This window comes from Nannospalax galili, unplaced genomic scaffold (assembly GCF_000622305.1).
Source record: "Nannospalax galili isolate Female #2095 unplaced genomic scaffold, S.galili_v1.0 scaffold768, whole genome shotgun sequence".
In the NCBI taxonomy this organism is placed as follows: Eukaryota; Metazoa; Chordata; class Mammalia; order Rodentia; family Spalacidae; genus Nannospalax; species Nannospalax galili.
Genome location: NW_008360317.1, coordinates 7,555,161 through 7,578,482, shown reverse-complemented (window position 1 = coordinate 7,578,482; position 23,322 = coordinate 7,555,161). Strand labels below are relative to the sequence as shown.

At 36.6% G+C, this 23,322-nt stretch overlaps 1 protein-coding gene across 9 annotated transcripts in view; it reads left to right on the top strand.

The window, feature by feature from the left end:
* The window catches only part of Pan3 (poly(A) specific ribonuclease subunit PAN3), a 165,666-nt gene that overhangs the window by 105,181 nt on the left and 37,163 nt on the right, over positions 1-23,322 (top strand). For 8 of the 9 annotated variants that reach the window (XM_008825062.3, XM_008825056.2, XM_029559615.1 and 5 more), the window contains 3 exons: positions 13,176-13,423; positions 16,014-16,118; positions 17,270-17,327. In XM_008825062.3, coding sequence (XP_008823284.2) covers positions 13,176-13,423; positions 16,014-16,118; positions 17,270-17,327 — 411 coding nt within the window. The remainder of the gene's footprint in view (positions 1-13,175; positions 13,424-16,013; positions 16,119-17,269; positions 17,328-23,322) is intronic. The other variant, XM_029559617.1, reaches the window with a different exon arrangement.

Sequence of the window (23,322 nt, the reverse complement as noted above, 5' to 3'; positions counted from 1 at the left end):
AAAGGAATATTGACAACTGATTGCTGCTAGATAAGGAACAGCTGACCCTCCTAAAGAAAGACCTCTACATAGGCTGACTAGATTCACCAGAAGGGCAAGTAGTGGGGAATGGCCGGGGATGCTGACAACACAGCAGACAGTAGCAGGGATATCAGAGTGTAAGGGCTCTGGTGCTGGGAGGGAGGCTATGGGAGGGTGCCATCTGGGAAGTGGGTGTATAGTTGAATAAAATGGTTTGGGATGTTCTATGTGATACACACACACACACAATCAACAAATTTTTTAAAATGTATTATATTTGAGCAGGAAGCATGGAAATTTATGTTCTGCTAATTAGTAAAGGTGATAAACATTACCACTGAAATCCACCCGATGACTTCATAGACATACACAGGCACCAAGGGTCCAATGCAATCGATTATGACTAGTAATAATCAGATGCATAGAGATTAGAGATGCATGCGCCAACATCTCAGTGTTAGTATTACAGGGCTTATACTGAATTCAATATTGTATAACTGTATTAATTCAACTGTGAACCTAGAAACTTGCAGCAACTTGTGAAAGAGATGTACTCTTGCTCTGGAGTGTGTTAGTGAATATGTTACGGGGCTGTAGTGAAATGCTTCTTCTAATCATGTAGTTATTAATTTTTTTAATTAATGATAAAAAATAATAATTCTTCAAAGCATAAAAATTGTTCCTTAATAATTAGTAGATGTGAAAAATAATACCATTGAAATCTACGTGATGACTTTATATCCATGCTTAGATGCCAGGCAGTTGAGAAGGTAACCGACTGTTACTAGTAATAACCAGATAGAGATTAGAAACGCATGTGCAAACATCTTAATGTCAGTTGCATTAAAAATGAATTTTTCTGTAAAAAAAAAAAACTGGAAATTTTAAAACATTCTCTTTAAATTGTTAGCAGATTTATCAATTGGATTCTCATTTGTAGTTTATTATGTAATCTTGATTCTAATGGTGACTGAATAGGACATTTATTGTGAGTAGTGACTAAAGGTCTCTAAAGTTAGAACTTTAAAATTTATTTTAATGATTACTTTGTTAAAACAAATGTATACTCAAGGTTACTCAAAAGATAGGCATAAAAACTTTGAGACTGAGGCAGGAAGATTATTAGGAATTTGAGGCCAAGCTAGGTTAAATAATGAGTTCAAGGCCATCCCTGAATATACAGTGAATCAAATAAACCAAATAAACAGAAGCCCCAAACAAAACAAAATGGTGACTATAAGAAATCCATTTTATTTTAAGGCAAAGTTATTAAGTCTTGTCATCAACTTTTCTATAGTTTAACTATGTCAAATAACTGTTGCTGAGAAAAGATAAGTTTTGCATCATGAAGTATCACTTAGAATAGATTTTTAACCCTTCCCCTTAAATCTTAATACTGTAATAAACATCATTTAAAGTTCCCCTTCCCCATTTCTGAGATGATTCTGGTGATAGAACCCAGGGCCTTGTAAGTTCTAGATCAATGCTACCTTTGTTTATTTTGAAAGATTTTTGTTTTTATTAGTGTTAGTATGTATGTGTGCACATGCATAGTGCCTGTGCTCCACGTGTGTATGGATGTCTGAGGAGGCTAGAAGAAGGTGATGTATCCCTTGGAGTTGTAGTTACATACAGTCAGTTATGAGCCCTCCAGTGTTAAGTTATGGGGACAAAACTCAGGTCCTCTGGAAGAGCAGTAAGTGCTCTTAACTGTTGGGCCATCTCTGCAACCTTAATGTTAGTTTTTAACAGCATAGTACATGTATATGCTGTGTGCATATATACATTTATCCTTTTTTTCTTGAAACAAGATCTTATTTTTAACATTTTTTTTATAGCCCAGGCCCTCCTTGAACTCACTATGTACCTAAAGATGACTTTCAGATTCCACATTCTCCTGCCTCTTCCTCCCAAGCACTAAGATTACATTTATCTTAATAATAAATATTTTCCTAGATATTTCTTGAGCCAGAGCATGGTGGCACACTCCTTTAATCCCAGTACTGGGGAGGCAGGGACAAGTGGATCTCTGTGAGCTCAAGGCCAGCCTGGACTACCTGGTGAGTTCCAGGCCAGCTGGAGCTACAGGGAGACCCTGTCTCACCCTGACTCCAATGGTTTTGGTGTTTGAGACAGCATCTCATTAGTTCAGACTAGCTTTGAACTCCTAATTCTGCTGCTTCCACATCCATAGTGATGGAATTACAGACGTGCACCATCCCATCCATCCTTCAGATTGTTCCTTTAGGATATTTGTTTGAGCCACAGTTTCTATGATAATGGCTTATAAGTAGGTTTAAGATACTGAAATTGCAAGTAACCTTTTTTAATGATATTCACACCATTGCCTAGATCTTCAGCATTGCATGGAAAGCCTAAAGAGTTATAAAGGCTACTTTTTTTCATATACTTCAGATGCTTAAATTTGTAATCTTAAATTGCCTCTGTAATTTTAATACACTGAAGCTAAAATATGGCTATATTTAATATTCAGAAATTGAAATCTCTACATACAACTTTTTTATTTGTGTATTTATTTATGTAACTTAGATACTAGGTAGTAGTTGATGAAGTACACAGATTCAGATCCTTTGTACATGGACTGTATTTTATTTTTGCTTTATTTCCAAGTGATATCATACACATTTTGCACATTGCCTTGTGCAAGGTATACCCTGCGGGCCATGACAACTCTTCTAAATGTATATGGCAAAGAAGTCATGGAGTCAATATGAATCCATTGCCATAATTTTTGGCTTTTGTGCATGTACGTGTTGTCTTGGGGATTGAGTGCAGGATCTTGTGCTGCTGTGGCAGGCAGGCAAGCATCCTGACACTGAACTATAGTCCCAGCTTATTGTCATAATCTTTTTTTCAAAACTTGTTTCCTTTTCCCCTTTCCTGAGGAATGTTTTCAGATAAGAAAACCAGAACATTTGTCCTTGTGCTTCTCTATAACAGCAATCACTATAGAGCAGAGTTAGGAAAAAATGGTAGCCATGCTAGAGACAGTTCAAGGAATCTGTGCAGAAATGAGTTACCAGGACAGAGTGCTATCTTCAGAAAGCCTGCATGTAAGCTGAAGAATTCTCACCCATCTCTAACTAGTTAATTGTGCTGATACTTTTCTGTGCACTGATGTTTATGCTACACAACCTATTTCCTTCCAGGATTTTGTAATTCTGCTGTGTTAGGATAGGATGCTTATATGACCAGTTCATAGTAAGAAACTTGAGTATTGAGCCTTTTATAGTTTAGTTTTTTTTTAATTATTTTTATTTTATTTGTATGAGTGTATTGCCCCCATGTGTGTAAGTGCATCTGTGTCATGCAGTGCCTGCAGAGGTCAGAAGAAGGCATCATGTTCTCTTGAACAGGAATTATGGATGGTTATTAGCCACCATGTGGATGCTGGGAATTGATCCTGGGTTCTCTGCAAGAACAGTGCTCTTAACCACTGAGCCATCTCTCCAGCCCCAGCACTGAGACTTTTTTAATAGGCTTCTCCTGGCAATGTAATTTGCACACATTGCCTGGTGCACCAAGGTATACCCTGTGGGCCATGACTTCCTTTAGGTGCCACCTGTGTCTTTTTCTCTTATGGTTTGGTTATGCATGCTTACTGTTCTACATTCATAAATCTTAGCCATGAGTATAACTGTGTGCTGAGTATTATGAATTCTAGTGACTTTTTGAATGTGTGGCGGGTTCTTGGACTTGGGTTTTTTCATCATTAAAGGTTACTGAGGAATTTAAATATTATTAAATTTAATGTCTTATTGTAGGTTACCAGAGAAGAGAACTTTACCTCTGTATGCATTTCCTAAGAAAATTATTTTGTGATTAGATAAAAGCTCCCAAATACTTTTGACATTTTTGGCCTTTGCAAAAAGCCCCATTAAAAAAAAAAAGTGGTGCTGGAGAGATGGCTCCACGGTTAAGAACACTGTTCTTGCAGAAGACCCGGGTTCGATTTTCAGCACCCATGTGGCAGCTAACAACTCTCCGTAACTCCAGTTCCAGGTGTTTCGACAGCCTCTTCTGTGTTCCTCAGGCATTGCGCGATGCGGATGTACTTACGTACATACAGGCAATACATGCCTACACATAAAATAAACATAATAAATAAAATATTAAAAGAAAAACAGAAAAGTTGTCAGAAAAAAGTGATGGGAAGATATGGGAAGAGTTGGAGGGGAGGGAGTGGGCATGTATTTGATTAAAACATCTTATATGTATGTATGAAATTCTCAATAAATTTCTTTTTAACTAAAGGAGATGAAGAAATTCTGGCATCATTAGTTCAGCTGTGTGTAAAACCAAAGCTGTTTCTGGGCTTTTCAACATGACTAATCAATAAACAACTTTTTGATTCAACTAAAAAAGAAAATTATTTTGGGATGACATTGTGCAATTTACATGTGTTAGATGGGAATACAGATAGAAATAAGGCATAGTTAGCCCCTGTAAATAGACAGTTGAATTATGTGTTGAGTTTGCATCAGTTGGTCAAGGAGAACTCCATGCGAATCCATGTGAGTCATTATGCTTGGTGGCAAGTACCATTACCCACTGACCCATTTCCCCAGCCCCTCATTAAATTTTTATTATCTTTATTAATCTGAGAAGAGATTAGGGATAAGCTAGTTTTAATTTCCGTTTCTCAGAGCTGGAGAAATGGCTGTGTGGGTAAGGTGCTATTTGTGTGAGCTTGAGGACCTGTTTGGATCCTCACAAAGAGGGGCACAGAAGCACATGCCAGAGATTTGCTGGTCAGCCATTCTGGCCAATCAGTGCACATGCCCACTTCAGTGAAAGACCCTGTTTCAAAAAATAAGATGAAGGGGCTGAAGAGATGGATCAGCAGTTAGAGCATGTACTGCTGTTCCAGAGAACCTGAATTCAGTTCCCAGAACCCACAGTAAATGAGTCACAGCCTGCTGTAACTCCAGGGGATCTAACACCTTCTGGGCCTCCTCCCATGGAGAGCGATAGAAGACACGTGACATTGACCTCTGGCCTCTACACATTTAGGTGAAAAGTTCCAGGTACAAATGCGTCCCACACAAATAATGATAATTCACGTTTTCATTTGTTTGCTTGCTTTTCAGTTTTGTTTTTTGGTCTTTTTGAGACAGGGTCTCCCTGTAGCCCCAGCTGGCCTGGAACTCACTATGTAGGCCAGGCTGGCCTGGAACTCAACATAGATCTTCCTGCCTCTGCTCCCAAGTGCTGGGATTAAAGGTGTGCACCACCACACCCAGTGATAATTTCCTTTTTTCTCTGTACATAAAGATACTTGTATGTTTGAGGCATTTGGTTTTATATAAAGCTAGTTCATTGTATAATTTATTTATTGTCCCGCTGGTTGCTTTGCATTTTCTAATGATGTTTGAGTTACACAGACCAACCCTTTTTAAAAAAGTATTGCAAACATCTTTTTGAAAAAGTTAACATTTTCCATATTGGCATATGGATCTTACATCTTTACAAATAGCCAGGTGTGGTGGCGCAGGCCTTTAATCCTAGTACTTGGGAGGCAGAGGCAGGCAGATCTCTGTGAGTTTAAGGCCAGCCTGGTCTACATAGTGAGTTCTAGGCCAGTTGGGGCTACAGAGAGAGACCCTGTCTCAAAAAGGCCAAAAAATAAAAATTAAAAAAATTAGTCCAAGAGCCTGTTCCTTTATATCTTTTATTTTACTTGTTGACTTAGCAATGCCTAGCATGTTGTCAGATCTGACTCTTTAGTCCACCTTCTCCCCTGAAGTTTTATGGGCAACCTTTATTTTACATTTATTTTTCATACATATTTGAGCTCAGTTTTCGAGCCCTGTTGTGTTGCTTTCATGCATTCATATGATTGATCCTTTGTCAAAAATCTTTCTTTTTTTAACTTTTTTTAAAGTTTTTTTTTTTTTTTTATGTGTATGCGTGTATTGCCTGCATGTAGGTAAGTGCACCCGTGTCATGCAGTGCCCTTGGAGGTCAGAAGAGGCTTTTGGATCCCCTGGGACTGGAGCTACGGACAGTTGTTAGTCGCCATGTGGGTGCTGGGATTCAAACCCGGGTCTTCTGCAAGAACAACCAGTGTTCTTAACCGCTGAGCCGTCTCTCCAGCCCCTTCATCAAAAATCTTTAGTACTATAGTTTTGATCACCTTTTAATACTATTAATGGTAATAACTCACTTTTTCCTCCCTTTTTTTTCTAATTTCCTTTTTGTTTTTCTTTACTAAGTTTCCTGAGTATTCTCAATGCAGTTTTCCACAGATATAAATAACTTGACTAGTTTTTTAAAACTCTAGATAGTTTCAATGAACTAGCATATTTTTAGGTTTGTTTACAGTAGAATTGTCATCTGCATAACGGATGAGCCTGGATATTTCCTTTGTTCAAATTAACTTTTCTATCATATTTTAATTGTTTTTTCAAAGTCTACTCAATTGTAGGTAAGTTGCGGCTTATTTTTTTATTGCTAGATTAATATAAATGAGGTGGTTTTGTGTATGTGTGTGTGTGTTATTTTATTGCTTTGCCCCTCCTGTCGAGTTTTTGATTCTTCCCCAGCAGTGATTTGAATGTTATTTTTGTTGAGATTTAATTTTCACATTATAAAATTGATCTTTTAAAAGTGTGCAGTTAGGGCTGGAGAGATGGCTCAGCAGTGAAGAGCACTGACTGCTCTTGCACCCACATGATGGCTACGAACCGTCCTTGACTCCAATTCCAGGGGAATCTGAAGCCTCTTCTGACCTCCACAGCATTGCACAACACGGGTGCGCTCACATACATGCAGGCAATACACTCATACACATAAAATTAAAATAATAAAATATTTTTTAAAAATGTGCAGTTCACTTGATTTTAGTGTATTCACAAGCTAGTGCAATCACTTTTGTAATTCTTCAGTAGGATAAATTTTGTACTGTTTAGTAGTCAATGCTCTTCCCCCTCCCCAGTCCTGAAAATCACAGCTCTGCTTCTGACTTTATTGATTTGCCGATTCTGTGCACTTCATATAAATAGAATCATATATTACATGGCCTTTATGTATGTAACTTCTTAATGTTCTTTCAATTTTTAAAAATTATTTTTATTTTGTATGTATAAGCAGCCCCTGCTCTTACATACTGAGCCATCTTTCCAGCCCCCACTTAATGTTCTTATGGTTCATGTTGTAGCAGGGGGTTGATGATCTAATATATAGTCATATCATATTTCATTTACCATTATAGACATTTGGGTTGTTTCTGCTTTTTAGTAATTTTGTAAATGTACATGACTCATGTACAAGTGTTTATATTGATATATATCTTTGCTTCTGCTTGGCAGTGTACATAGTATTGGAATTTCCAGGACATATGGGAACTCTGTTTATTAATTTGAGAAACTGCTAAACTCTTCTCCAAGAAAACTATGCGATTTCATGTTTCTGCAGGAGTGAGTTTCAGTTTCTTCATTTCCTTGCTGATAGTTTTTATCATCATGGTTCTGACTAATCATAAACATTCTAATGAGGATGAAGTGGTATGTCATTGTGGTTTAGATGTCCCTAATGATACTGTCTTTTCATGTGCTTGTTAGCTTTTGTATGTTGTCTTTGAAGAAATGTCTTAGTTTTTAATTCAGTTCTTACTGAGTTATAAGCATTTCTTTTATATTCACTACACTAGACCTTTATTGAATATGTGATTTATAGTCATTGTCGTGGAATCTGTGCGTTGCCTTTTCACTGATAGTTCCCTGTAAAATACAAACACGTAAGCTCTTACTCCCAATTTCAGCATTTAAATATATTTTTCTTTGATTATTTGTGCTTTGGGTGTCAAGATCATTGCTCAATTGAAGGTCATAAAGGCTTAACATTTGTTCACTTCTTGTTATTTTATAATTATCTCACATTTAGTTTTTTTTTTAAACTATTTTTATTTTATTTATATGAGTGGTATGCCTGGATGTTTGTAAATGAACCCATGAAATGCAGTACCCACAGAGGCCAGAAGAGGGCGGCAGATCCTCTAGCTGCCATGTGAGTGATGGAATTCAAACCTGGGTCTTCTGCAAGAGCAGCCAGTGACCTCTAAGCCATCTTTCCAGCCCCATAATTTTCTTTTTATTAGTTGATTGTTGAATTATTTTTCACCAAGGAAACATGAATGAAAAGCCGTAAAGCTGTCTTTTTCTCTCTTTTATAAATTGTGAATTTCAAGTGTCCCCATGCATTCTCTAGTTCCTGTAGGGTCTCCCCTCCCCCAGTAATGTCTCTTCATTATTTTTTGCTTGACATATCACAGGATCACATAATTGGTCAGAAAGTATTTCTGTTGGCCTTTTCAGCTCAAAACTCTTGCTCTTAGATAAGGAGTTTATGGTGAATTAGTTCTTGAAAATCACAAATCCTTTCTTTTCAAGTATTGCTTCTCTAAATATCTTTTTTTTTTTTCCTCCTGGAGATTTTCATTTTATCTTTTGTGTCTCTTAATCATATTTTCTAAGGTTTATTTCTAGGTCATCTCCTCAGCTGCGTCTTATGTTTTACTATGTTTTGGTTCTGCTTTTTGAACTGTTTAACTCACCTGTTGAAGGTTTTTCCTTTTAATTTTAATCCTTATTAATTTTAACACAGAGTCTAGTTTGCTCTGTTTAAAACCCACGTATTTTATTAGGAATGTTTCATCACTTCTTTTGTAGTCTTCATTTTATTAATGATTATATTTTACAGTCCTCTTTATGCTGTTTTCTAGAGTACTTTGTGAATACTGTGAATTTTCAAGTGTATTATACATTTTAGTTTTGTTAGTTTTTTATTTCTATATCAGGGTCTAAAGCACAGGCTAGCCTTGAACTCATATTCCTTCTTCTGCCCTGAGTACTGGAAATTATTGGTGTGTGCCACCACTTCAGGCTTGAGATCTTATGCGGACTTGTTTTCTAAGGAACATCTCTATGTACTCTCAGCTTATAGAAGTATTCATCACAATTGTTTTGGGGCTTCTTTCTAGATATCCAGCATAAGTCAAATTTGATGTTAAATTTTCATTGCATTCCTGTAGATGTAGTCTCATGGAAATGTTTTTATACCAGTGCATGAAACATGGCATGGGGTTGATGTTTCTTGCTTATTTAATCTTTGGCATGTAATATTTATTCATATTTAAAACATGCAGTATAACTCGATATATGCATGTAGTATATAATATTCAAATCAGGGTAATTAACATTCCTATATCCTTCAATCTACTCCTCTTGCCCTCTTCTCTGCAAGAAAGTTCCCTTTTCATTCTGTAGGCCGATGGGTAGGAATTTTCTTGCTTTGTACTCACTGGTGGTACATCTTTTCCACCAGAAGAATTGTTCCTTTACATTCTTAACTATATTATTAAATTTTGTGTGGTAGATTTTATCCTCCAGTACTATATACTCATAACATTGGTGGGGCATTGAGTAAGCTGTATAGATCGTTTTCCAGAAACAGTTTTGTCCACACTACTTGTTTCTATTTCAAGAGGATGTTGATTTGATATTGATTAATTGTGTAATCATCTAGTTTGATGATTTTTGTCAGTATTTGCAAGAATCTTTTTTTTTTTCCTTAAGATTTCCAGAAGTAGAATTCTGTTATCTAAAAATAATGATATTTTGGGGGCTGGAGAGATGGCTCAGCTGTTAAGAACACTGGTTATTCTTGCAGAGGACCCAGGGGATCCGACAGCCTCTTCTGACCTCCATGGGCATTGCATGACACGGGTGCACTTACCTACATGCAGGCAATACACACATACACATAAAATAAAAACAATAAATAAAAAATTTTTTAAATGATACTTTTAATTCCATAAATTAGCCTTATTTTTTTTTCTCATTTCTTATTGTTACTTGTTCTGGTCAATTCCTCCATTGGATAGTCTTATATTACTGCTCACTTTCATTTGAACTGGGTACTTCAAGAAGCACTTTCCAAGTACCCTAAAGGATTTAATTCATTCATACAATTCTTAATTTCTCAGCCTGCATATTTGCTTAAGTTATATTGCAGTTATATGTGACCTTACCAAAATGTCATTCTTTTGATAAATGACAAAAATAATACAAAATTATAGAAGTGGATATTGTTAATTTAAGGTATTTTAAGTACATATTCCTTTCTTGTAGACTGTCTTTTGTGCTGAGGGCTCTTTTTTATGTTAGTTTCTGTGTTTGATTCACTGTTGTGTTGACTGAATCTAGCTTATGCCAGGATGTTCTAATAACCACTGATAGCCCTTGTCCTACATAAGGAAAAATAGAATTTTTAGGCTAATATTCATTTGTTAGATGAAATTTCTAATGAAGCAAAACTTCTATTATATTTGACATATGCCATTGTTAATAGAAAGCCTTCAGCTTTGTTGTATCGAGTGAATTCTGAAATTCCATTAGGAAAATATTCTTGTGGTTAATAATGTGCAGTGGAAAAAATGTTTTAAACTAAGAATTCTTTTTGAGATTAAAAATTAATAGTTTTCTCAGGCCTGGAGATCATATGTCTTAGTAGTTAAGAGCACTGGCTATTTTGTAGCCTGGGTTCAGTTCCTAGCAACTACATGATGGCTGACAACCATCTGTAACTCCAATTCTATGGAGTTGGATGACCTCTTCTGGTCTCTACTGGCATTGCACGTATATATTGCATGCACATGGGACTCCTATACCCATACACATAAAATAAAAATAATAAAATAAGGTTTTCTTTGAGACAGGGTTTTGCTCTTGCTGTATAGCCCTGACTAACCTGAAATTTACTTTGTAGACTAGGATGATCTCAAATTTGGCATGAGTCTCCTGCCTCTTCCGCCTGTGTGTTGTGATTACAGGTGTGCACTTATCTAAGGGTTCTTAACTTTAAATCGCCTTCCCTTGATTTGAACAGAGTCTGTTCATTGTAATTCAGCACCCTTATTTTTACTACTTGTTTATATAGTATGCTCCATTCCTTCATGCTGATAAATACATATATATGTGATATGTAGCTGGTTTTTTTTTTTTTTGCTAGATTTTGTATTTCAGTTTCAGTTAATTTTATTACTAGCTTTGTAAGAGAAAGTATAATTTCTACCTACCATATACAAATTTTTTCTTAACTGACATCAGATTATTTGTGGCTATCTATTTCTATGTATTTAGCCTTAAAGAAATTGGATCTTTCATCTTTCCTATATACCTACTATTGGGGGGGGGCAGAATTTTTCCCATCATATTAGCTGTATCCTCCCCTCCCTTCATAGCCTAAGTAATCACACTTAAGCTACTAAAAACTTTCACAAGTTCTCTTTATATTCCTTCATATGGGACTTACAAATCAGAGTACAGGCCTTAGAGTCTAAATCATTTTCTATTCGTCTGTGCTTAATCCTTAAAATAATCTCTTGGTCTTTAAATTATTTTCCTTTCCTGTGAAATGAATATGATATACTTATCTAACAGAGTGGTTATGAGGATGACATAGTCTGCATATGAATATTTATATTAGTGCCTAAATCAGGGAAAGGAGCAAGAATTATAGTATAGGTATTGCTCTTAAAGATAGGTGGTAATCTAATTTATTCATCACTGATGACTACCATCAGTTTTATCTTAGGAAGACTTGGAAACTAGCTTTAGGGGAAACTGTAAATACATTTCATACTAGGTAAGTATATATAATATTTATGTGAAATAGTGTAATAAGCCTATGTAGATTAGCATGCAGCTAACTGCATAAATACAGAGGTGGATAAAAATAAACCTGGAGCAGTTAATAAAACAAAATTAAAATTGGGCTGATGTCTTAGCATAGTAACTTGACTTCATAACTTCTTTTAAAGAAAAGGTTATAGATTTTTTTAAAGTTTCCCTTAGATATGGAAGGCATATTTGAGAATATCTGGCCTGTTTCAGTGTCAGTGAGTTAGAGACTGGGGTGTGGCAGTAGGCAGATACCAGACTGGAAAGTTGAAGTCTTGGATTTTAGTCCTGGTTCTGCTGCCAACTTTGTACATGTGTCTTTTGGCTGTCAAATAACATAAAAACTCTAATTTGTACTGTGGTCTTAATAATTTGACCCATTTATCTACTCGTAGGTGCTAAAAAAAATTATGACAAAATAATTATGTTGAGGCTAGAATCACAGTGTGTAAACCAGAGAACAGATATAATTTTTCAGTTTTCAGTTTATTTTTGTTAATCGTGTGTTTCTGAAAACATCATCTTTGTCTTATGAAGTACTACAAATGAGAACTAAAGTCCTAGGTTTTGTTTTTGTTTTTGTTTTTTCTTGAGGGTTTTCAGACATTCCCCAAATAGAAAACAGTACCTAGTTAAGCTTGTTCATTTTCAGGAAGTGTAATTATATTTCTAGATAACCTGTTCAGTCTCTGGTCAAAACTAGCCACCTCCATTAACCTTTGATGTAACTTTGCGTGACTTTAATTAATTTAAATTTCATCTGCATTTACGCATGTGGTTTTTAGTATAATTTATGAGTGTTTTGTAAATCATTTATGTGTTTTATGGTTTTCTCAGCTAGCTTTGCGTGTTCTGAAGTGTAAAGACATGTTTGCTCCCCTCTTTACAGTCCATTCACAGTAGAGGTGATTCAGTTGTGGTTGAGTGAAACTTAAACTTAGATGTGTTCCTGCAGCAGTTTTCAGTTGTCTTAGCATTATGTCCAGAGTTTGACACAAGAAAGCATTAACAGTACACTAAGCAAATTTAAGGATTTGGTGCATAAGCTACCAAATGCTGTAATAGTTTGTGTCATTTGGGGAATAGTTAAGAGTTTTAAAAATTCTGAAAATAAAGGAAACAGTTATCAAGGTAGAAAGAGTCTGTTTTGGTATTTTGATAAATTTGCTAGACCTCTGGTGAGTCTTACTATAAAAGATGGTAGTTTAAACTTTGATATGGAGGAGACTATTGCTAATTTATTTAGAAATGACTGTGTTCGATGAAAACTCTTTCCCATTTTCTTTAATCATAGCTTTCCGTAAAACAAAAGAAGTTTTTTCTTTGCACTTGAAATTGTTAATTTCTTCCATCTGAGTGTTTGCATTTTATTTTTCCAGGTTTTTTCCCCCCTCTAAGTCTAATTTACTATTCCACTAAGATCCCCCCCTTTTTTTTTTCAATCCTCCCCAGGAATGTCATTGTCTGCTGGATCTTCCCCTCTCCATTCCCCCAAAATCACTCCACATACATCTCCTGCTCCTAGAAGAAGAAGCCACACTCCAAATTCAGCAAGTTACATGGTGCCTTCTAGTGCCTCTACACCTGTTAATAATCCTGTTTCTCAGACGCCATCTTCTGGTCAGGTGATCCAGAAGGAAACTGTTGGGGGAACGACTTACTTCTATACAGATACAACTCCTGCACCTTTGACTGGAATGGTATGGTTCCATTAAAGAGGGAATTAAAGTACTGTTAGGAGAGCTTCCTCTTGAGAAGGTTTACCCCATATTGGAGGCTTTTATTGTAGTAGGAAAAGCATTTTATTTTTTAACTTCTTTTCATCTTATTATCTTCAAATCTTCTTATTTTGCCCTACTAATCTTTCCTGTCATAGACAAATCTGGTTTCATTCAGAAATGCTTTACTTTAGTACTTTAGGGTTTCTTTTGAATGGAAGGTTACCTAGTACTTGAGCTACCTAGAGTTGATGTTCTTTGACTGGTTTTTAGTTACTGGATAGGTAGATTTATCTCTAGGACAAAGATGAAAAAAGTAGATTGTATCTTATCAGTAGTTATTGAAAGCAAATCGATAAAGTGGCAATGAAAGGTGAGCTCTCTGGATAGTGGATGACACATCCTGTAAAAGCTTGTAATGTATGGCCCATTGTGAAGAGGGCAAAAGATCAGAGCAGAGGGAGCTGTGATTGTGAGCAGCCAAAGGACTGGTGTTGGAGAGAGCAGAATCATGAAGCAAACTAGAAAAGGTAGACTGAGGAAGAAGATGAATGTGAAGACCAAGAGAGAAAGAAAGATTTCTCAGGGTGAACTACCAATGTCAGGAGAGAGGGAGAAAGGACACTGGGTCAAAGAGGAAGGGGAAGAGGCAGGAAGAGGAGTGATGGGGCCTGGAATGTCCTGTTATGCAGTGCATACCTTCTCAGCCCCTGTTTGTCTACAGTCAAACATGTGTTTTTAAACTCTAAAGAAATAAGTAAAGAGCTCATGTTTTCACAGAAGATAATTTGAGTAAAAAGAAAGCAAATTTCTTTACTGTTGCTTTTTTCTTCTTCTTAACTGATGTTTAAGGAGCTTAGTTTGGCCATGTTGTTTTTAATATTTTATGTGTATGAGTGTATTGCCTGCATGTATAAATGCATCTGTGTCTTGAAATGCCCCATGGACAGTTGTTAGCCACCACGTGGGTGCTGGGATTCAAACCCAGGCTCTCTGCAAAAGCAGCCATTGCTCCAGCCTCAGTTTTACCATGTTTTTGATACTCTCAAATCTTTGTACTTCTGAGATGGTTTCCCTATGTATAACATGAAGAGAGTAGTATCCCCTGCCTTCTAAGAAGTCAATATAAAAACTTGTTTAAGGGTGGGTTTTTTTTTCTGGTCTTTTTGAGACAGGGTCTCCCTGTAACCCGAACTGGCCTGGAACTCACTATGTAGACCAGACTGGCCTCAAACTCACAGAGATCCATCTGCATTTCCTCCTGAGTGCTGGGATTCAAAATGTGTGCCAGTACTCCCAGCTTTATTTTTATTTTATGTATTTGAATATATTGCCTGCATGTATGTAAGTGTACCTGTATGATGCAATGCCCATGAGGTCAGAAGAGGACATTGGTTCCCTGGAACTGGAGTTTCAAACGGTTGTTAGCTGCCATATGGGTGCTAGGAATTGAACTTCGGTTCTTTGTAAGTGCAGCCAGTACTCTTAACCACTGAGCCATCTCTCCAGTCCCTCAATTTAAAAATTTGTAAATCCCACTAAATACTTAAAAATAACTGCAGTGTGAGGTTTTTTTGTTTTGTTTTGTTTTACATGGGGGTTGGGGGGATACCATAAACCGTAAAGAACATAGTCAAATAATTGAGGTAGAGAATTGTTTCTTTCAGTGGAGTCTCTCAGTTGTTTTCTTTTTTTTTTTTTTTTTTTGGTATTTACATTTTTAGTGTTTTATTGTTTTACATTTGTACAAAGAAGAAAATTAACTTAATCTGTGTAGAGGTTTGTAGTCACAAATCTGTCTTTGCTGTTTTTATGGAGATTAAATATGACACTTTATAGTATTTTTACTCTTCCAACCACTGAGAGAGTTAAACCAAACTAGCTGACAGAAGGAAAACAAGGCAGGGAAAGGGCAGTATCATTCTCTGCAGGTCCAGATTATTGAAAGCCTTATAGGGATCCACGCAGATGGGTTAACAGTTAAATTTGCTTCTAAAAGAAGGAAAAAAAACTAACCCTATTTTGCTTGGGAAAAGTGATAAAGTGAAAGAAACCGGAACAGGTTTAGTTGCTTGGCTATAGTTTGCTTGGAAGATGGATGTTTGGCATATCCTCTGTCCCTGAAACCTAGAATAAGCTTATTCTAGGTTTAACAGGTGTGTAGATAACATTGAACTTAGATTGGCCACAAAGGTACAAAGCAGTGGTTAAATTTTGAGCCCCCTTAGCAGTGTTAGTTCATTGTCTCACTTTTCTGTACATGCTTGTTAGAATACCAGTGAGCTGTTTGTATATGGAGCAGTCATTTACTTTCTTACTAGAGGTAAAATATTATCTCTGAAAAAATGTGTTTCTCATTAGATTTTTTAAATTATTTAAATATGGTTCATGAAATGAATTCAAGTAGGGTGTACTCTCAGAACAGTGTTCTTAAAGTATTTAATTCACTATCATTTAAAGTTTTAAAATGTATCAAAATTTATCATCATATAAAAATTAAACTGTTATAAAACAATAGAGCTTAACAATTAAGAACAATTTATGACCCCCTCCCCGCTTCTTACCTTTGTAGGTATTTCCAAACTATCATATTTATCCTCCAACTGCACCTCATGTTGCTTATATGCAACCAAAAGCAAATGCACCTTCCTTCTTCATGGCCGATGAACTCCGACAGGTATGCTTTCTGAATTTGTGAGACAATGGTGATGCACAGGAGAAAGAGGAGTGCTTCCAGATCACTCTGCTTATTCATATGGCATTCTAAGACAGACAATTTAGAGTGAAGATTTAGTTTTTTTTTAAGGAGATTTCAAATAGTCATGTATTAGAGTATAAATTATGGAATTATTATTTAGATGAGCTACCTTTCTGTACTTCATATTCCTTATATTGAAAGGATTCTTTTAAATTCTTTTACATTTATTTATTCATTCATGTGTACATGTTGCTCTCCTTTGTCAGGAAGTGCATATGGAAGTCAGAGGACAACTTTTGGGAGTCAGCCCTATTATATAGGTTTTATAAAATAATTTTTAAGTTTTTAAAATTTATTTTTATTTTAGGTATGTGTTTTGCCTGCATGTGTGTAAGAGCACCACATGCATGCAGTGCCTGAAGAGGCCAGAACAAGGTTTGCAGATCCCCCAGATCTGGAGTTACAATAGATGTTAACCACCATTTGGGTTCTGGGAAACCGAACCAGTGTTCTTTGCAAGAGCAGTCAGAGTTCTTAAGCACTAAACCATCTCTTTAGTCCCTTAGTTTCTTGTTTTATTTGTTGATAAACAACTAGATGTTCTCTAATATATATACACACACACGCACACGCATGACAGATAATCAAATTCTTTTGTTTTGCTGAAGTGAGTTCTATTAATAAAATTGTATGTATGAGTGTATGCACACTCTGTGTACATATGCACTTTGTTTTTTCAGTGCTAAAGATACACTCCAGGATCTTGTGCGTGCTAGACAAACACCACCAGTGAGCTAGATTCCCAGTTTTTATATAGTGATTTTAGAATACATTTATTGATAACTTAGTAGTAGAGCTTGTATTTTCATTTATGGAATAAGCCTTACACTTGGAATTATAGCCCATTTGCTTAAACTCAACCTTAGTTACAGAAGGTAAGTCTCTCTAGGAATGGAATTTAGATATTTTAGCATCTTTAGAAATGTTATTTCATGATATGTGTATTAAAATATATGCATATCTGCATACTAGAAAAGTAATTCTTAATTATAATGGGAAATCTACATTTCTGATGCTACATTCCTGTTTCAAAAGCTACTGTTATTAGTATACTTGTTTTCTTTTCTTAGGAGCTGATCAACAGACATTTAATAACAATGGCTCAAATTGATCAAGCAGATATGCCAGGTAAATGCATGTTGATTCTTGATTCCTCCTCCCTTTTATATTTGGAGACGGCCTCAATCTAGCCCTGGCTAGCCTGAAACTCTGGTCTCCCCAGGGCTAGGATTACAGGAATGAGCTACCACATTGAGCTTCTTCCTTTCTTTAAAGGTTGTTGCAGTTCTCGTGTAGTAGTACATGAGAGTACTGTACTGTACTCGTGAGTAGTACAGTAGTACAAATTATCTAGTTTATTTCATCCTATATGTGACAGTATTCTAGTTCATAAAAAGGTAGATAATTTTAAAAGTCATAGGGATTTTGTTTGCTATAGACTAGAATATTATTGTCAGAAACTTGGTGATGTATAGGTATGCTGTGCAGATCAGAGTACAATGTGGATTTGGTTCTCTTCTTCTACCAAGTTCTGGGGATTGAACTTGGTTTGACAGGCTTACCTGGCAAACACTTTACCCAATGAGCCATCTTGCCAGCCCAAAACGTATTTTGTTGTTTTTTGTTTTGATTTTTTGTTTGTTTGTATCTAAGAGGATAAAACGGGACCCTATCTTAAGTCATACACACACAAAAAGATTAAGAACTTACAAGTGGTGCTGGAGACATGGCTCAGTGGTTAGGAGCACTGACTGCTCTTGCAGAGGACCAGACTTCGATTCCCAGCACCCACATGGTGGCTACAAACCATCCTTAACTCCAGTTCCAGGGGAATCCAAAGCCCTCTTCTGACCTCTGTGGCATTGCACGACAAGGGTTCACTCACATACATGCAGACAATACACTCATACACATAAAATTTAAAAAATAATAATAAATAAAAAATTTTAAAAAAGAACTTAAAAGTTTAATAACTTTAAAACTCCTACTATATATACACACAAATAAATAGATTAAATATTTTAATAGGGAAAGATTTATTGTACATAGCAAAGGTTTGTTTGGTTTTTTTGTAAAGAAAATGCAGGGGCTGAGGATTTAGCTCAGTAGTGGAGCACTTGCCTGGGTTCAGTCTACCACTGGGGTCGGGGTGAGGTCACACAAATGAAATACTAATAAATTATACTAAATTGTAATTTTAAAATGACCCACAGACACCTGTTGTTAAATAGGAACAAAAATCTGGAAGAAAATATTTGCAATCTACACAATTGACATAAAGAAAAGTCCTCTTAAAACAGCTCAGTGGTAAATATGTCAGAAGTTAACAGTAAACATTTTTATGGATGATTCACCAATAAATGTCAAGAGAAGTCAATGATTAAAGAAATACATGTAGGAAATTATTTGACTGTTTCTATGTATATTATATACATATATATATATACACATATATTATGTTTGAGAGTTTGTCTGGATGCATGTAAGTAAAGGCAAAGAAAAGAAAGGCATAGATGCCCACAGAGGCCAGAAGAGGGCATTGAATCCCCTGGAACTGAAGTTACAGACAGTTGTTAGCTACCATGTAGGTGTTGGGAACCAAAACCAGGTCCTCTGTAAGAGCAGCCAATTCTCTTAACTACTGAACCATCTCTCCAGCCCTGAGCTTGCCAATTTAGAAGTTAGGCTATAGATCTGTATGTTCTCAGATACATTGTTGGTGACAGTGTAAATACATGAACCTGTAACCATTTTTGTTGCCTTTTTTTGTAACATTTTTAAAAATATGTACATATCTTCTTACCTAGAATTCTAGGTAGAGACAAACTTAAGCATTTTCAACTAGAAGATATACAAGATATTCATAAAACACTACATGCAGTAACAGAAACCTGGAGCAATCCTAGTGCCCATCTGAAGGACTGTGGGAATCTTACATAGCAGTTTAAATGAGGAAAGCGTACCGGTGGGCAATAATACAAAATAATTAGTAATGTAAAAGTAAAGAGTGAATTGGGGGGCTGGAGAGATAGCTCAGTGGTTAAGAACACTGAATGTTCTTGCAGAAGACCCACGTTTGAATCCCAGCACCCACACGACAGCTAATAATTGTCCGTAACTTGAGTTTCAGGGGATCTGACAGCCTCTTCTGTCCTCTGCAGGCATTGCACGACATGGGTGCACTTACCTACATACAGGCAATACACGCATACACATAAAAAATATAAAAATAATAAAATATTTTTTAAGAAGAGTGAATTGGAAAAAATACAGCATGTACCTTTTAATGAAGTTAAACGACTAAAATTTATATATTTTGTATGTGCGTATGCATATATATATACACACACCTATAATACATTCTTGAGCTAGTTAGCTTAGTAGGTAAACAAATGAATAAAGGTATAAAAATGTAGAGAAGGCAAAGAAAAGAAAGGCAGAGATTGATAGAGAGCACCACATAGGGTCTATGTGAGTTAAAGTGAAGGTCTGAGCTTTTGTTTTAAAAGTTTGCAAGTGTCTGTTACTTTTGTGTGCGTGTGTGTATGAAAAAAGGTCTTTATTAAATAATTATATTTATTGATTAAATGAGGGTGTGAAATGTTGTATGATTATGTTGTGAAATTCTGAGTACCACAGTCTAAATTACCATCTTCATCAGACCAGCTATGACTGCTCACAAGCTGCTCTAAAGTCAGGCCAATTGCCCTTCCTTTCCTTATAGAAAGAGTGAGTGGGGAAGGTCATTGGACCACCCCTGAGATTCCAGCGACTCCCTCTCACATGCCATTCTGCCCCAGCTGTGTGTGGTCTCAGGAGGCACTAGAGTATATAGTCTGGGAGGGTAACTGGTAAGGGGGCACGGAGAACTCCATCTACACAGCTCTGGGGAAGTCTTTATCCAGGTTGGGTGAGACTTTCCAGTAGTGTGGCTGTTTGGGGGTAACCCACAGTCCCGTCCTCTGGGTAACTCTTTACCCATACTCTGTAGGTAAGCTCAATGTGCTTATTGGTTCATCACCTGGACATAGTTGCGATGATTCTTCGGCCTGTTTGGCGGTACCCTGAAAACAGTCTATTTTAGTTACTCTATTGCTGTGATGTGGGGGAAAGGGTTAATTTGTCTTAAAGCTCACAGTTCACCATCAAGGGAAGCCTAGGCAGGAACTTAGAGCAGGAACCTGGAGGCAGGAACTGAAGCACAAGCCACAGTGGAACCTGCCCCCTGACTTTCTCCTCTGACCTGTGCTCAGCCTTTCTTATACAACCTAGGATCACCTGCCCAGGAATGGCATTGCCCATAATATGCTGTCCCTTCCTACATAACCAGCAATTAAGAAACTACCTCACAGACATGGCCACAGGTCAATCTGATGGAGGAAATGCCTCCATTGAGAAGTTGACATCTGACATTCTCCAGCACACAGTCTATACATAGGCATGCTCCAATGATTTGAATAAAATAAAGGTCATGATTAATCTTGTCCTGTATATCTATAGTCAAACATGTTTTGTTTTTTGGGTTTTTTTTTTTTTTGGTCTTTTTGAATTTTATTAAAAGATTCTTCCTGTCAGTTTTTAAATGCTCCTTTTTGTTTCTTGGGTTCACTATTTTATTAACCTTAAAGTCTCATGCTGGCTCATCTAGTAATCTTTTTTTTCTTTTTCTTTTCTAGTCCACATTAAATACTTTCATCAAATTAGTGCCTTGTAACCATCTCTGAAGTCTCTTTCCATAGTTTGTAAGGTCTCAGCCAGGAATGCTTTACTTCTTGGCAAACTTTTGGCAATGTCCAAAACCTGCTTGTTCTACTGGCATCTAGAGGCCAGAGGCCAGGGATGCTCCTAACCCTCCTACAGCATACAGGATACAGCATACAGGAAAAAGAGAGAGCCTAAGATGCTAATAATGCTATGTTGAGAGACCTGCTGTAGAGTTATTAGAATGAATTTTACACACTAAAGATCTCTTATCCAGCCTATTGTTGATAAACGATTTTTGAGGGGGAAGAAACTACAATCTGCCCCTCCCATTCCCCCCCACTTCCAACTTTCTCCATATCATTTTAAATATGACTTTGTGGAATTGGGCTCCAGACTAAAAGTTGAAGTCAGCCATCAGATGGAATTTTCCATTTGATGTTTCTTTGAGTTTTTATCTCCAGGGTACATTCCTTATGATATTATAATGCATAGAAGTGCTCTGAGCACGCCTTAATACTTTATTAGTTATGTGTAGTTGTTAAATTGGCCTGAAGACAAAGAAGACTAAAACAGTAGTTAATAATTCTGTTTATAAGAGTCAGCATCCTCTTACTATATCTAAAAGCTAAATAAAATAGACACAGAAGGAACATACCTTAGCCCAATAAAGCACATATAAAATAAGCCAGCAAGTAACGTAGTACAAAATGGGAAAAAACTGAAAGCGTTTTCTCTAACATCTGGAACGAGATCAGGATGCTTTCTTTTATCCACTGTCTTTCAACTCTGTGCTGCAAGCCCTAGCCAGAGCAGTCAGACAGAAGGAAATAAATAGCATCCAGTTAGAAAGTGGAAGTCAGATTTCCACTCTTGGCACGTGGAATGCTATGAAAATCACAAAGGTTGTACCAAAAAACTACTAAAGCTAACAATAGATGCAGCCCTTCTGTAGTATTCCAAAATCAATATACAGAAATCAGTAACATTTTAAATTCACCAATAATAAGGTATCTGAATTAGCAGTCAAGAAGTAACCCACTTTCCAATAGCTCCTAAATAATAAATAAATAAGCACAAACCAATGTAAGGATACATTTAACCAAAGAATTGAAATGTTTGTGTCATGAAATCACTGTAAGAATTGGAAGAGGATATGAAAATTTAAGGATATCCTGTGTTTATAGATTAGAAGAGGCAGTATTGTTAAAATGTTCATGCTACCCAAAAGGGTTTCCAGATTCAGTGTAGAACGTATCAAATACCAAGGGAAGTCAGTGGCTCCACTGGGCAGAAGAGACTATGCCTGGCTAGAGATTTAGTTTTTAGTTTATCAATTACCTATGGTTTGCAGAGTTGGAAAATACAGTCCATAGAGGCAGACACCTAAGAAGTACCCTGTAGATGATAATGTTATATGGCTCTTTGACTAAAGCACAATGTTTTTGGTATGATCTGTAGAATTCTGTATGACTTGTTTGAAAGTGGTTATGGGATAAAAGCATTTATGAATATTAGAATTTTTAGTTGTGCTCCTCATTCAGTCTCTGTTACACTTGTGATAGGCCATTGTTTAACCTAATGAACTTCAAGGCCCTTGTGTTATGTAAAGTTTCTCCATTATTATTCGGAACTCACCCTTTTCAGACTTAGTGCTGCCTACACCTCCTCTGTGGCAGACTTTCTGCTCCCACCACACAAAATCTGACCTGAGTACAGAGGACCTGTGCAGGCTTTGCTTGCTGTTGTTTAGTCCCTCACCATTACTTGCCCTTTCTGCTTGTTGTAGCCCATTTAAAAAAAATTTTTTTTTTTAAATTTTATTTGTATGTGTTAGGGTCCGTGACTCGATGGGTCCCCTCCAGATAACAAATACACGGGATTGGAGATGTAAAAATCAAGCAGAGTCTTTACTTTCCAGCCGGCTGGGGTCGACCGGTTTCCCAAGACATGCAAGTCTGGTCAGAACGATCGACCCCCATTCAGTTTCAGATACAGATTATATAGGCCCACATAGTCATTACACAAAAAGCATTCCTCAGCAGACACTTTGATCAAACATCTTCTAAAAGCTATAGTTTCGGTTAAACATCTTTTCCAGGAAGGCTAGATCTGGTGTAAGCCTGGTGCAACTTCCTTCTCTTTGTTCCTTATCGGTTATCTGGTATGTGCAAACAGGCCTACAGGACACATTGTAAATCAACTGAGTCTGGGGTCCAGGGTCCAGGAAGGAGGTTACAGTACTTCAATTCTTAGCATTTCAACTAGGTTAATCATCCATGTGTGGTAGATACAAATCAGGCAGAACAGGCAAGCTTAGCAAGTAAATCTAAATCAACATTTTAAACAGAGTTTTCTATCAAAATGCAGAGTTCTTACAGCATTCATCAAGGTATTTCAATTTTTTTTTCTTTTTCTTTTT